General features: G+C 48.3%; 3 protein-coding genes across 3 annotated transcripts; 1 reads left to right on the top strand and 2 right to left on the bottom strand.

Moving 5' to 3' along the window:
• Window positions 1-811: 811 nt before the first annotated feature.
• On the bottom strand, window positions 812-1717 carry LOC117438787 (mas-related G-protein coupled receptor member X1-like). Its single transcript, XM_034074178.1, is given in 1 exon segment — window positions 812-1717. A coding segment is annotated over 1 exon segment (906 nt).
• Window positions 1718-4669: 2952 nt separating this feature from the next.
• LOC117438786 (proto-oncogene Mas-like) lies at window positions 4670-5683 on the top strand. Its single transcript, XM_034074177.1, has one exon. It carries the CDS (start codon window positions 4670-4672, stop codon window positions 5681-5683), a length of 1014 nt encoding a protein of 337 aa, XP_033930068.1.
• An 8600-nt stretch (window positions 5684-14283) lies between these two features.
• LOC101872153 (proto-oncogene Mas-like) lies at window positions 14284-15168 on the bottom strand. The gene has a single exon (XM_031042808.2). It carries the CDS (start codon window positions 15166-15168, stop codon window positions 14284-14286), a length of 885 nt encoding a protein of 294 aa, XP_030898668.2.
• Between the last annotated feature and the right edge of the window lie 486 nt (window positions 15169-15654).

Raw genomic sequence — 15654 nt, 5'->3', positions numbered from 1 at the left:
TTCCCTTCTCTTGCCTTGCCTTCCTTTCCCTTCTCTTCCCTTCCCTTCCATTCCCTTCCATTTCTTTTCCTTCCCTTGCTTTACCTTCTCTTCCCTTGCCTTTCATTTCCTTCTTTTCCTTTCCCTTTCTTTTCCTTCCTTTCCATTTCCTCTCCTTTTTTTTTTCGTTTTTGTCTTCTTCCTTTTCCTTGCCATTCCCTTCGTTGTTCTCTTTGCCTTTACCTTTACATTTCTCCTTGCCTTTCATTGCCTTCCTTCCTTGGCCTTCCTTGCATTTCATTGCCCTTTCCTTTCCTTTTCCTTTTCCTTTCCCTTTCCTTTCCTTTATTTTTGCCTTTCGTTGATTGTTTCCTGTTCCTTCCTTCCTTCCTTCCATTCTTTCTCTAACCCTCAATTTTTCTTGTTTCTCCTTTTCTGTTGCTCTTCTTCTCTGTCACACTCTCCAAATTTATGTGTTTTCCTGTGCCGCCTTCTCTCTTTCTCTCTCTTTCTCCGTTTCTCTCGCATTCCCCTCTTTCAGCCTCACTGTCCAGTTTGCAGGTTTCCCTTTGATTTCTCTTCCTCACCCCAAGTCCCTCAGGAATGAACACAGTGGTCCTCCTCGGCTTCCCTGTCTTTGCAGTCCCTTTACCAGAGCCCTGCTTGCCTGGGACCAGAGACACAGCCACAGCTCCCCCAGGGCCTCTCTCTCCCACCTTCCCCACGCAAGGAGCTCCCCCAAAGCACCACAACACTCGGCTGCTCAGCCAAAGCACACACAGTTTATTTGGGGACACAGGGACAGGAGCCTCATAGGAAGGGGGAGTAGAGCTCAGGCCTCCCCCTGCCCAGCAGGGCCTTGGGCAGTGCTCTCCATGGGGATGCCCTCAGGCATGGGGCTCTCCTCCTTGCTCCTCGCTTTTTCTTCAAACACCCTGCGCAGGGCGGCTTGGATGGAGCCTTGGAAGCAGCGCTGCCGTCAGCTCCCCACCAGGAAGTAAATGACTGGATTGATGCTGCTGTTCAGCAGAGCCAGAACCAGAGTGGTTTTTTCTGGAAATAAAATACTTGAAAGGGACAGACTGAGGAAAACCTTAACACTGAAAGGCATCCCAAAGGCAAAGAAGAAGATGACATTGAGCACAACAGCAACATAGAGTTTCCCCAGGCGCCGTCTTTGTGAGCCACATCGGAGCCTCATGACCATGGACACGTTGGAAATCAACATCAATAATGACAATATCAAGGAATAGGCAATGGCCACACTTTTAAATATTGTTACATGAATTTCATCAAATTTGAAGCAAAGATAAAAGGCCAAAAAGAAAGAGCCGATGCTGGCCCAGAGCACCCCACTCACGATGCCTGACAAGTGCTTTGGGCGGTGGCAGCGATACCAGATTGGGAAGATGACAGAGACAGAGCGCTCCGTGCTGAGGGCTGTCAGGAGACCCAGGCTGCTAAGGACAAAGAAGTGGCACAGGAATTCAACTGCATCTACAAAATTAATGAAGAAAGGAAAAAAAGATTTCAAATCATAACAAATTACTGTTAAATTAAAAAATGCCAATGTGAACAGAAAAAACAAGAGGAGCACACAGCAGTCAGCAACAGCCAGATTTAGGATGTAGATGGTGAAAGGATTCCGCTTCATCTGGAAGCCCAGGAACCACAAGACTATTCCATTCCCCACCATTCCAAAGACACAGATCTCTGTGAGAAAAGGTGTCAGGATCATCTCTGTGGCCGATGTATGGACACATGGAAGTTCACTATCTTCCCCATAGCTCCAATTTCCATCATATGTGTAATTCAGAGAGAGGTCTGTTGTGTTGGTGCCCTCCATGGAGAATGAGCCTGCTCTGGGTGGCCGCCTTCTCCCTCCGCCACCACCTCCTAGGAGGCACAAGCAATGGGAAGGCAATGAGGGCCATCGGCGTTCCCCGCTCTCCCCATCTCTGCGCACAGCCCCACGCCAGCCCCAGGCTGCTCCAGGCAGGAGCCGTCCCCTGGCGTGGCCAGGACAGGCTCCCAGCCCTGCCCGCCTGGCCCTGCCCAGGAGCCATCTCCCACCTGCCCGTGACCGCTCTCCTACCTCCTGCTGCTCCTGCCAACAGCGCTGCCGCAGGAGCTCCAGCACAGGGGCCTCCAGCCTCGGCAGCACAAAGCCTCTGGGGATGCTTGCGTGGCCACCGCGCTCTGCTCTGCCCTCTTCCTCGTGCCTGGGCACCACAGCTTTGCCCACACATCACGGCCCCTGCTCACCACACACCCCTCACAATCTGCCCCCATCACTGACAGCTTCCCCTCACATGTCCCATGGCTGAGAGAGATCTTGTCACTAGGAGCTGGGCACCTCACCCCCTTCCTCTCTCTCCTCCCCCCAGCTTTTTACCACCAGGGGATGATCCTTTATGACCCCAAGACAAAGTCTCTAAGATTCCATAAAACAGCCTTTGGAACACCATTTACTACATCCATAGCTCTCAGGGAGGAGGAAATCGCTCACAGAATCTTATGTCCCTTCAGCAAGTGGATGATGGGGAAGAGATTTGGCAATGAGATGTCAAGAGAATCCCTTCAGCAGATGCAGACAATGAGGCAGAGCATGGCCTTGTGGCAACTTGCCATGAGAAATCACCATTCCTCATATAGAGAACATCACAAGGGCTTTGCCCACTGCCTCTAATCACATCCTGATGCACATGTGTCTCCTCTGAGATTACACTGTGTGGGGTACGTAGTGTTGCAAATGAGCTTTTATCTACAAGTGGTTCCTGTCACACAATCTCCTCCCTCAGCAGCACACGGAACGACATTTTCATTGCTTAGTTTTCTCCATCTTTGCTGTGTTTCCCAGCTTCTAAATACCATTTTCTGGGAGTCACAGCCTGTGCTTGTCACCCCCAAGGCTGGAGTCTTCCAAGGGTATCCCTTGATTTCATGTGGTGAACGCACGGTAATGAGCAAGCTCCACAGTCTCTGCAGGGCTGCAGCCTGGAGCTGCAGGAGTTAAGGCTTAAAGGTAGGCTTGAAGCAGGGCTGGAGCACAGGCTGAAGGGCCACCCATGAGAGGGGATGGAGACAGGGCTTCAGGCAGGGACAAGTCCTGCAGTGTGGGTGTGCAGGCCTGCAGCAAGGGGCAGGGGATGAGTCAGTGGGTCAGAGCAAATAAGACCTGCTGTAGCCTTCAGGGCCTGCAAGAGAATCAGAGAGCTGCACATGGACAGTTCAGTGTTGTTCAGTCACGCCTCGGGAGACGAGGTCCCTTTACCCTCATTTCCATCACTTTTGGGCCTATAGCATGTCAGCTCCTGCTTGTCCTACAATGACAGCATGTGCTTTTCTTTCTTCACCTCCACTGTGAAAGGCATTTCCCTTTATTGATTTCTTCTATGGCTTTGTAGCCTCCAATGTCCCACAGGTATTATGTTCCATGCTTTGACACATTAAAGCAAAGCCTTTAGCTCCTGGTGCTGCCTCCCGGAAGAAAGATGGAAGAAGTCTTTGAGCACCAGTTTCCATGGCATTAGAGACAAGAAGCTGAGCCCTGATGCTGCTGCGTGTCTGCACCTCAGTGATCTCCCGCTGTTGATCTCTCCCACTCTCACCTTTCTGCCATGCGCCATCCCTGGGAATGGTTCATGTACATTCCTGTGTTACAATCCCACCTTTCCAAACGTGAGTTCCTCAGGGAGTGAGTGATCCACAGAACACCCAAGCTGAGCAGTTCCAGGCCTGTGCACACTGTGCATCTGCCTTGGCCGCGGACAAACCTTCTTGGCTGATGGCAAGAGGGCAGCCTGCAGGCAGCTCACACTGCGTGTGCTTGCCTATGTCTGAGACTGCTGCAACAGTTCTCACGTGAGCATCCATTTTGCTTGGCAGTAGAAAGAGCTGTCTTCTTCTTTCTGGAACCCTGTAACAGCTCAGACACCCAGAATGGGTTAATGTTCCATGGACAGGATGGGTCTGTTTGATGACGCAAGATCCCGGGTTCCCAACACCTAAAAGGACATAAGATTCTGTGAGCCATTCCCTCCTTCCTGAGAGCTATGGATGTAGTAAATGGTGTTCCAAAGGCTGTTTTATGGAATCTGAGAGCCTTTGTCCTGGGGTCATAAAGGATCATCCCCTGGTGGTAAAAAGCTGGGAAGAGGAGAGAGAGGAAGGGGGTGAGGTGCCCAGCTCCTAGTGACAAGATCTCTCTCTGCCATGGGACATGTGAGGGGAAGCTGTCAGCGATGGGGGCAGATTGTGAGGGGTGTGTGGTGAGCAGGGGCCGTGATGTGTGGGCAAAGCTGTGGTGCCCAGGCACGAGGAACAGGGCAGAGCAGAGCGCGGTGGCCATGCAAGCATCCCCAGAGGCTTTGTGCTGCCGAGGCTGGAGGCCCCTGTGCTGGAGCTCCTGCAGCAGCGCTGTTGGCAGGAGCAGCAGGAGGTAGGAGAGCGGGCACGGGCAGGGGGGAGATGGCTCCTGGGCAGGGCCAGGCGGGCAGGGCTGGGAGCCTGTCCTGGCCACGCCAGGGGACGGCTCCTGCCTGGAGCAGCCTGGGGCTGGCGTGGGGCTGTGCGCAGAGATGGGGAGAGCGGGGAACCCCGATGGCCCTCATTGCCTTCCCATTGCATGTGTCTCCTAGGAGGTGGTGGCAGAGGGAGAAGGCGGCCACCCAGAGCAGCCTCATTCTCCATGGAGGGCACCAACACAACAGACCTCTCTCTGAATTACACATATGATGGAAATTGGAGCTATGGGGAAGATAGTGAACTTCCATGTGTCCATACGTCGGCCACAGAGATGATCTTGACACCTTTTCTCACAGGGATCTGTATCTTTGGAATGGTGGGGAATGGAATAGTCTTGTGGTTCCTGGGCTTCCAGATGAAGCGGAATCCTTTCACCGTCTACATCCTAAATCTGGCTGTTGCTGACTGCTGTGTGCTCCTCTTGTTTTTTCTGTTCTCATTGGCATTTTTCAATTTAACAGTCATTTGTTATGGTTTGAAATCTTTTTTTCCTTTCTTCATTAATTTTGTAGTTGCAGTTGAATTCCTGTGCCACTTCTTTGTCCTTAGCAGCCTGGGTCTCCTGACAGCCATCAGCACGGAGCGCTCTGTCTCTGTCATCTTCCCAATCTGGTATCGCTGCCACCGCCCAAAGCACTTGTCAGGCATCGTGAGTGGGGTGCTCTGGGCCAGCATCGGCTCTTTCATTTTGGCCTTTTACCTTTGCTTCGAATTTGATGTAATTCATGTAACAATATTTAAAAGTGTGGCCATTGCCTATTCCTTGATATTGTCATTATTGATGTTGATTTCCAACGTGTCCATGGTCATGAGGCTCCGATGTGGCTCACAGAGACGGCGCCTGGGGAAACTCTATGTTGCTGTTGTGCTCAATGTCATCTTCTTCTTTGCCTTTGGGATGCCTTTCAGTGTTAAGGTTTTCCTCGATCTGTCCGTTTCGAGTATTTTATTTCCAGAAAAAACCACTCTGGTTCTGGCTCTGCTGAACAGCAGCATCAATCCAGTCATTTACTTCCTGGTGGGGAGCTGCCGGCAGCGCCGCTTCCAAGGCTCCATCCAAGCCGCCCTGCGCAGAGTGTTTGAAGAGAAAGCGAGGAGCAAGGAGGAGAGCCCCGTGCCTGAGGGCATCCCCATGGAGAGCACTGCCCAAGGCCCTGCTGGGCAGGGGGAGGCCTGAGCTCTGCTCCCCCTTCCTATGAGGCTCCTGTCCCTGTCCCCCCAAATAAACTGTGTGTGCTTTGGCTGAGCAGCCGAGTGTTGTGGTGCTTTGGGGGAGCTCCTTGCGTGGGGAAGGTGGGAGAGAGAGGCCCTGGGGGAGCTGTGGCCGTGTCTCTGGTCCCAGGCAAGCAGGGCTCTGGTAAAGGGACTGCAAAGACAGCGAAGCCGAGGAGGACCCCTGGGTTCATTCCTGAGGGACTTGGGGTGAGGAAGAGAAATCAAAGGGAAACCTGCAAACTGGAGAGTGAGGCTGAAAGAGGGGAATGTGAGAGAAACTGAGAAAAAGAGAGAAAGAGAGAGAAAGAGAGAAGGCGGCACAGGAAAACACATAAATTTGGAGAGTGTTAGAGAGAAGAAGAGGAACAGAAAAGGAGAAACAAGAAAAATTGAGGGTTAGAGAAAGAATGGAAGGAAGGAAGGAAGGAACAGGAAACAATCAATGAAAGGCATAAATGAAGGAAAGGAAAGCAAAAGAAAGGAAAGGAAAGGAAAAGGAAAAGGAAAGGAAAGGGCAATGAAATGCAAGGAAGGCAAAGGAAGGAAGGCAATGAAAGGCAAGGAGAAATGTAAAGGTAAAGGCAAAGAGAACAGTGAAGGGAATGGCAAGGAACAGGAAGAAGACAAAAACGAAAAAAAGGAGAGGAAATGGAAAGGAAGAGAAGGAAATGAAAGGCAAGGGAAGAGAAGGTAAAGCAAGGGAAGGAAAAGAAATGGAAGGGAATGGAAGGGAAGGGAAGAGAAGGGAAAGGAAGGCAAGGCAATGCAATGGAAAGGAAGGGAAGACAATGGAAAGGAAGGGAAGACAATGGAAAGTAAAGGAAGGGAAGGCAATGGAAGAAAAGGAAATCAAGGGAAGGCAAGAGAAGGCAAGGCAAAGGAAAGGAAAGACAAAGAAGAAAAGGGTAGGGAAGGGAAGGCAAAACAAGGAAAGAGAAAGGAAGGAAAGGGAAGTCAAGGGAAGGAAAGACAAGGCAAAAGAAGGAAAAGGAAGGGAAGGGAGGGCAATGGAAAGGAAGAGAACGGAAGGCAAGGCAAGGCAATGGAAAGGAAAAGAAAGGAAGGCAATAGAAAGAAAAGGAATGGAAGGGAAATCAAGGCAAGGTAATGGAACTGAAGGGAAAGGAAGGGAAATCAAGGCAAGGCAAGGGAAAGGAAGGGAAAGGAAGAAAGGGGTAGGGAGGGGAAAGGAAAAAAGTGAAGGAAATGGAACTTAAAGGAAGGGAAGATAATGGAAAGGGAAGGTAAGGATAGGAAGGGAAGAGAAGGCAAGGAAAGTGAAAGGTAGGGAAGTCAAGTTAAGGAAAGGGAAGGGAAGTCAAGGGAAGGAAAGACAAGGCTAGGCAAGTCCGGGCAAGGCAAGGCAAGAAAAGGAAAGGAAGGAAAGGGGAAATGAACGAAAAGAAAAAGGGGAAAGTTGAAATTAAGAAAAAGGGGAGGGAATAAGGGAACTAAGAAACAATGAAAGAGTGAATGTGAGAGGGACTCAGAGAAAGCAAATGAGAAGGAGAAACTGTCCCAAACAGGAGCCCCAGTCCCTCTGCTCACACAGACCCCGGGTTCAGGGGACTACGGGGTCACATCCAGCCCACACCCGGCGCTGTTTGCACAGACATGTGCGGGGCTGGTGCCTCTAGATGGCAGGAGATGGGTTCTGATCACAAGGAGCATCCTTGCTCTTCTGCTCTGGTGTCCAAAGCAGCGGTGAGCAGAGCCGGCCGTGAGCTCCTGCCTGATCAAGAGGCACAAAGACAGGCTGGGCTGGGCTGCAGAGCTGGGCAGGCAGCAAGAGCACGCTCCTTACATGGGAATGTGCCGCACTCTTCAGTGGCAGGGTTCGATCCCTCTGAGCAAAGGATGGGTTCAGCAGTGCCCCTGAGCAGCACGTTCCCGGCACTCCTGCTCGTGTACTCATAGTAACTCCACTGAATGCACCTCTGTGCCCATGACCAGTAAAAGCCTGAAATATGGAAATTAACATGAGCAGATGTATGGGCCACTTTATTTCGTACAATTCAGGAGCATCACACTTCTATTTGTGTGTACATTTGGTTCTCCAGCTCAGCATGAGGAGGAAGCCTGATGCTGCCACTCTGATCCTGGCCATGCCACGAGGTGCTGAGCAGCTCTGCACAACTGTTTCAAGGCACGCAGCTGCCAGGGGAGAGCAGCAACCAGCATGTGGCAGGGATCTGTGTTCACCCACCCATTTCCCTGCTTCTTTCCCTGTGGGAAGTTATCCATTCTTTCCCCTCTGCCTGAAGTCATGGAACCACAGACTGGTTTATGTTGGCAGGGAGCTTAAAGCTCTTCGAGTTCCAAGCCCTGACATGGGCAGGGACACCTTCCACTAGAGCAGGTTGGATGATGCTCTGAACGCTATCCAAACTTTATTTAAACATTGTCAAGGACGGGGCAGCCACAGCTTTGTTTTCTTGTCTCCTTTTCCCTTCCTTTTCCTCTTTCCTTCTGCCTTCCTTTTCTCCAGTCTCCCACCCTCGCTTCCGTTCTCTCTCCCTCCCTTCTTTCTCCCTCCCTTCCTTTCTCCCTGCCTCCCTCCCTTCATTCCTGCCTCCCTCTTTCTTTCTTTCTTTCTTTCTTTCTTTCTTTCTTTCTTTCTTTCTTTCTTTCTTTCTTTCTTTCTTTCTTTCTTTCTTTCTTTCTTTCTTTCTTTCTTTCTTTCTTTCTTTCTTTCTTTCTTTCTTTCTTTCTTTCTTTCTTTCTTTCTTTCTTTCTTTCTTTCTTTCTTTCTTTCTTTCTTTCTTTCTTTCTTTCTTTCTTTCTTTCTTTCTTTCTTTCTTTCTTTCTTTCTTCTTTCTTTCTTTCTTTCTTTCTTTCTTTCTTTCTTTCTTTCTTTCTTTCTTTCTTTCTTTCTTTCTTTCTTTCTTTCTTTCTTTCTTTCTTTCTTTCTTTCTTTCTTTCTTTCTTTCTTTCTTTCTTTTTCTTTCTTTCTTTCTTCTTTCCTTCTTTTTTTCCTTCCTTCCTTCTTTCTTTCCGTCTTTCCTTCCTTCCTTCCTTCCTTCCTTCCTTCCTTGCTTCCTTCCTTTCTTCCTTCCTTCCTTCCTTCCTGCCACGGCCAGGTGGAGGGGAGAAAACACCGATACGATGTAGGTTCACAAAATGCTCCGTTTATTGATTTCAAGGCTGCTCTTAATATACTGTCTTACACGTGATCACGCATTACTTGATTGGCTCCTTCGCTTTGCCCACGAGGGATACACGCTCCCCTTTACCTCTCCTGATTGGTTTCACACCTTCGCTTCAGCTTAGCGTTACATCATGCTTCTGCAATTACTGGCATCCTGTTATTGCATTCTTGTTTTGCTGATCTTGACACTTCTTCTTCTTTTAACCTGGGGTCATAATTTCACTTTCTCACAGCTTGCTGTAGGCCTGTTCAAGCGCCCATGCTCGACCCCCAACATCTCCCCCTCTTTTTTCAAATAAAGCATTACTCATCTGCTGCACGCGTTGCATAATACATTGTAACAAACAAGGTCCAAAAAACAAAATTAACAACATAATCATTATTGGTCCGCTAAACATCATGATTAAACTCCTTAACCAACTACTTATTCCTAACGATTTTAACCAAGAGTCTATAGGATTTGTTTCTACAGCAAGTTCTTTTATATTTTCTTTAAGTTCAAACATTTTCTTGTGAATAGATTCAGAATGATCAGAAAGATTCATACAACACATGCCCAGAAGCATTCTAATGCAAAGGGGATGTGAAGCAGCTGCAGGATTAAACTGTACAGTGTTAACAGTCAAGGAGTTACACTCCCCCTTTTTTTTTTTTTATCAGACAAAAAGCCATTTATTGCAAAGCATTAACTCCTTATATACTATTGCTTACACACACCTACAGCAATTTGGCATATCATGATTGGATACTTGTCTTGAAGACCCTTAGTGACTAACATATAATTGGTTAAACACAGGTGTGAGAACTTGACCTCAAAAGCTTGCCAACAGTCCACAGTTCTCATAACTCAGTGAATTACAGCTTCTTCTTATCTTGCTTGCTTAGGCTTCCTCGGGCCTCCCATGGCCTTGCTGTATCCCTCGGAGTTATTCAGAGCTCATGTACCAAATATTAATTTTCCTGTGAGAACACTGTCTCCACATCTCCCCCTTTTTAGTTTTACTAAAAGTTTTTTACAATTTGGTTTGTCTGCTCTGTCACTGCTTGACTTGTGTAACATTACAACCCACTACTCTAGGCAGCATTATTTCAGTCAGATTAGTCTGATTTGAAGTCACTTGATGTCACCTTTATAACATGTGGCATACCAGTGAATCCTACACACCATGTAACAGGATGGAATAATGAGGATTTAACACATGTGCTCAGTATACTTGTCCATTACCGATGGTCACACATAATAGAACAGATATTACAAAGGTTTTACACAGATTTCTATCATTGCTGTTTCTTTATGTTGTTCTGCGGCTTTATACTTTTCGCTGGCAGTCAGTATGGTCCTGTTGATAGCTGTACACAGCTGGGCCTTCCCTTTTTCTCCTGTATGGCTCTCTGATAACAGTGGAGGCCATCCCTCACATCAAGGTCTGGCATGGCATGTGTCTCCACCGCTCTACACCTGCTGGGTTGCAGCCAGCAGTGGAGCTAAAGGTTCTTCCTTGGTGGCAAACACAGAGGCCAACCCAGTCTTGCCCTTGACTGTGGTAGCAGGCATTGGGTCAATCTCTGTCCTTGCACCTTGTTGTCAATGCAGAGTTTCACCTGCTTAACCCAGTAACAAGTCACTACTATAGCAAAGCACACACAGATTTACATTAGCAGAGTAACTATCACAGAGTGCATCAGCATGTTGAAGATGCTGATGACAGCGAGGGACTAACCAAAGAAATTTCTTACAGTGGAGTTTTCCCACCCTCCTAATTTGTTCAATTACCTGCTTTATAACACTACCATCATATTAGAATTTTTCTAGCTTTTGCCTTAGCATTTTCTAGCAGCTGCTGCAAATTTGCATATTCTAATATTTCTTTTACAAGTGACAAATCCATACAATACAAGGTATAGTTTCTTGTTAGCAACTGGCTAGTAAATACAGGTGGTTTTATATGCAAAATCACAACCTCTAATAATAGCTACTTTACAAGCATGCATATTCAAGCTGTTAATTTTCAGTTGCCCTCAAGTGATTTTTTTTTTTTTTTGTATTACACATGCATATTGTCTGGAAAACAAGCTTTAAGCAATATACATCAAAACTACAGTCATTAATAACAGCTAGAATGTGTTATCATTACTCATTTTTTTTTTTTTTTTTTTTTTCAAAGTCGCTCACCTTGCTTTGCACAGCTAAAACCACCGGCTATCGGCAGCAGCCTTCTCAGCAGCAGAAACAAATACCTGCCGCATTTCTGCATTAACCCTTTCTTTCCCAAAGTGTTAAACTGCTACCCATTAAAAACTTTTATATGAACCTGACAACAAAAGTACACAGAAAACTGTCTGCCCTCATCACACACACACACATATGGGATCCCACAAGCACATTCCACACAACTACAATATTTGAAACACAAAATCCAGACAATCATTGCTCCCACTGCACAGTCCCACATACAGGATGTGGCACAAGGACCCTGTAAAGACTACCAGGAAACCAGCTCCAAGAAGCATCATCGCAGTGCAAGGTGGCAGGCTCAACCTTAGCGGGCATCCACGCAGAGGCTCTGCCTCCCTCACATCGCATGAGGCTTGGGCTTTTATACTGACCAAAATGCACACTCGTTCCAACACAGGTGGCCAGCCTATATCGGAAGAAGTTGCCAGCAATACCTCTAAAGGTTTCCAAGGGTCGATAGAAACATGGACATACTTATATTTACCAACTTCTAGTACATGAGTATCACAGAGAGACTGTATCAAAGGAGTTGTATACGGGGTCCCAACTCCACAATCTGACACATTCTGCCCGTTACCCCTGATAAGAGCATACAAGAGACCTTCCCATCTCGGGTGGGAAGCACACACACCATGGGAAACCGTGCAATACATCCACATCCCCCACCCATCTCACTTCTCCCTTTACAGCTACCCATTTATCATGAGGATATGGGGGATATAAATCAGGCTTCTTTTCCGGATGAATAGGCTCCAGGTCAAGAGCACCATCCAGGTCAGCACTGGCATTATCAGGCGTCAGAATCTCAGGATCAGCAACAGCAAATTGATGAATGTGCACAGGCTCCTTCTCGGGGTCAATAGGGTCTGAATCAAAAGGATCATCTTCATCCCCGACATCAATCTTCGCAGCCATAGCGGCAACCGGCGGAGATTCGGGGGGGGGGGGGGGGGGGGGGGGGGCACTGGTTTCCATGATCTCATTTTTTTTGACTTTAACATCTCTAAAACAGTTCTCCAACTTACTAACAAACTTTTCACAGCTTCATTGCCTTTCGTGGCTGCATTCCACAGCTTAACTCCTGCCCCATTCCACAAGGATATCTCAAATCCGGTAGACTCATAAATCTCTGGGTAACGTGTCTTCGACCATTTCAACATTAACTTTAGGTCTGTCTCTTTAAGGGTTGCTCCCTTCACCTTAGGAAGGACTGAAAACATCCATAAATCAGGGGCTTCTTCCTTAGTAATTTTCTCCCAAGTCTCGAGATTAAAAGCTTCACCGACTCCCACAATTCTTCCCCTATCTTACGCCATTGATCTTTGGAGAATAACTGTCCCGTATTTTCTAACAACCCCCTTCGTCGGCACCAAAATAAAAAGTCCACAAGTTCCTGTCGGGGTATCGAGTACCCTGTTTTCTTCGCTACGCATAGCAGTCCCTCTATCGTAGCCTTTTCTATTGCTGATACAGCGGAACCCATCCCGAACCAGACCGCAGTCTGCCTGACTCACTGGTCAGCCGTGGCCACGTAATTTGAGCTCCTTTCCTGCCTCTTTTGGACAACCTGCCGCTCTTGGGCAGCCGGGATCTCCACCTTCTCTCGTCTGCGGTCTCTCTCTCTCCTGGTATCACGTCGGGGTCACCAGAATGCCGCGGCCAGGTGGATGGGAGAAAACACCGATACGATGTAGGTTCACAAAATGCTCCGTTTATTGATTACAAGGCTGCTCTTAATATACTGTCTTACACGCGATCACGCATTACTTGATTGGCTGCTTTGCTTTGCCCACGAGGGATACACGCTCCCCTTTACCTCTCCTGATTGGTTTCACACCTTCGCTTCAGCTTAGCATTACATCATGCTTCTGCAATTACTGGCATCCTGTTACTGCATTCCTGTTTTGCTGATCTTGACACTTCTTCATCTTTTAACCTGGGGTCATAATTTCACTTTCTCACAGCTTGCTGTAGGCCTGTTCAAGCGCCCATGCTCGACCCCAACACCTTCCTTCCTTCCTTCCTTCCTTCCTTCCTTCCTTCCTTCCTTCCTTCCTTCCTTCCTGGCTTACTTAAGGGCTTTCTCTCTTGCCTTCTTCTTTTTCTTTCTATCTATCTCTTACTCTTTTCATTCCTCTTTTACTTTTTTATCCCTCACACTCCAATCTGCGATGCTTCCCTTTGTCTTCTCCTCTACAACACAAATCCCCCCAGCACGCACCAGAGGTCCTCCTTGGCTTCCCTGTCTTTGCAGTCCCTTTCCAGAGCCCTGCTTGGCTCGGACAGGAGACACGGCCAGAACTCCCCCAGGGCTTCTCTCTCACACCTTCCCCACGCAAAGTGCTCCCCCAAAGTACCACAACACTCGGCTGCTCAGCCAAAGCACACACAGTTTATTTGAGGGGGACAGGGCCAGAAGGGTCTCTTCTGCTGACAGGCAGGATACGTCGCAAAGTGACCACACGCTAGCTCTATAATCTGCAGAGTTTATTAAACAAGCACACTAAAGACAATAATCACAGTATTGCACTGACACTAATGTGAATTAGATAAATATCTCTCACTATCTAGAGTGAACAAGCACAGTAAAGCAAATCAGAGATATATGGATCTGTAAGGAAAGTACCAAAGAAACTTTGCAATGCATCAAATCATGACTGTATAGAGACAACAGAGATTAAGAAGAAATACATCACCAGCTACCACTGAATCATCATCCAGTGCCACACTTCCAGCTGGGAAGCCCCATTGCAGCTGATGCCAGGATTCTCAGGTAACAGGGAAAATTCATATGCAGTGCGTCCACCCATAGGTGAGGCTTCTCCCATGGCCCCAAGAGAGTCCTTCTTTTATACCCATACCAAAACAAGCGGCTTTATGCCAGATCTCTGATTGTTTACTCATGGGACCGTGCAGTTTCTCATGATCTCAGCATTGTCCACGCTGAGAGCGTTGTCCAGGCACCCCAGTGTGGCCCAGTGTGAAGGTCATAGAACAGCTGCACCCCTCTGTTTCCTGCCTCTTTCTGACAAACACTCACAATGAACATAAACGTATGTACTCTACCGAACACCCTGCTGCAAACAACATCCTTTGTTCTGTCTCTCAGGCATGAGAGGGAGTCAACTCTCAGCTGGGTTCCCATCCATTACAGGGTCATTGCAAGGGGGAGCAGAGCTCAGGCCTCCCCCTGCCCAGCAGAGCCTTGGGCAGTGCTCTCCATGGGGATGCCCTCAGGCACGGGGCTCTCCTCCTTGCTCCTCCCTTTCTCTTCAAACACTCTGCGCAGGGCGGCTTGGATGGAGCCTTGGAAGCGGCGCTGCCGGCAGCTCCCCACCAGGAAGTAAATGACTGGATTGATGCTGCTGTTCAGCAGAGCCAGAACCAGAGTCACAGTATTAGGAAACCGAAAACCATAAAATAAAAGATTAAGGAAGGCATCTACAGTGTAAGGCATCCCAAAGGCAAAGAAGAAGATGACATTGAGCACAACAGCAACATAGAGTTTCCCCAAGTGCCATCTCTGTGAGCCACATCGGAGTCTTATGACCATGGACACATTGGAAATCAACATCAATACTGACAATATCACGGAATACGCAATGCCCACATTTCTAAATATTGTTACATTAATTTCAAAAAGTTTGAAGCAAAGATAAATGGACACCATGAAAGAGCCGACGCTGGCCCAGAGCACCCCACTCACGATGCCTGACAAGTGCTTTGGGCGGTGGCAGCGATACCAGATTGGGAAGATGACAGAGACAGAACGCTCCGTGCTGAGGGCTGTCAGGAGACCCAGGCTGCTAAGGACAAAGAAGTGGCACAGGAATGGAACTGTATGTACATAATTAAAGAAGAAAATAAGAAAAATATCCAAACCATAACAAATTATTGATGTCTTGAGAAACCACAATATGAACAGAAAATACACGAGGAGTATAGAGCAGTCAGCAACAGCCAGATTTAGGATGTAGACAGTGAAAGGATTCCGCTTCATCTGGAAACCCAGGAACCACAAGACTATCCCATTCCCCACCATTCCGACGACACAGATCACCATACAGGCAAGGAAAAGGATCAAATATCCATTAAATGAATCTCCACAATTATATTCACTAAACCAATCGTACATCCAATTTCCATCATATGTGTAATTCAGAGAGAGGTCTGTTGTGTTGGTGCCCTCCATGGAGAATGAGGCTGCTCTGGGTGGCCGCCTTCTCCCTCTGCCACCACCTCCTAGGAGACACAAGCAATGGGAAGGCAATGAGGGCCATCGGCGTTCCCCGCTCTCCCCATCTCTACGTACAGCCCCACGCCAGCCCCAGGCTGCTCCAGGCAGGAGCCGTCCCCTGGCGTGGCCAGGACAGGCTCCCAGCCCTGCCCGCCTGGCCCTGCCCAGGAGCCATCTCCCACCTGCCCGTGCCCGCTCTCCTACCTCCGGCTGCTCCTGCCAACAGCGCTGCTGCAGGAGCTCCAGCACAGGGGCCTCCAGCCTCGGCAGCACAAAGCATCTGGGGATGCTTGCGTGGCCACCGTGCTCTGC

The sequence above is a fragment of the Melopsittacus undulatus genome, unplaced genomic scaffold (genome assembly GCF_012275295.1).
Source record: "Melopsittacus undulatus isolate bMelUnd1 unplaced genomic scaffold, bMelUnd1.mat.Z mat_scaffold_593_arrow_ctg1, whole genome shotgun sequence".
Classification (NCBI taxonomy): Eukaryota; Metazoa; Chordata; class Aves; order Psittaciformes; family Psittaculidae; genus Melopsittacus; species Melopsittacus undulatus.
Note: the sequence above shows the minus strand (reverse complement) of the source record. Positions and strands in the feature narration are given on the sequence as shown.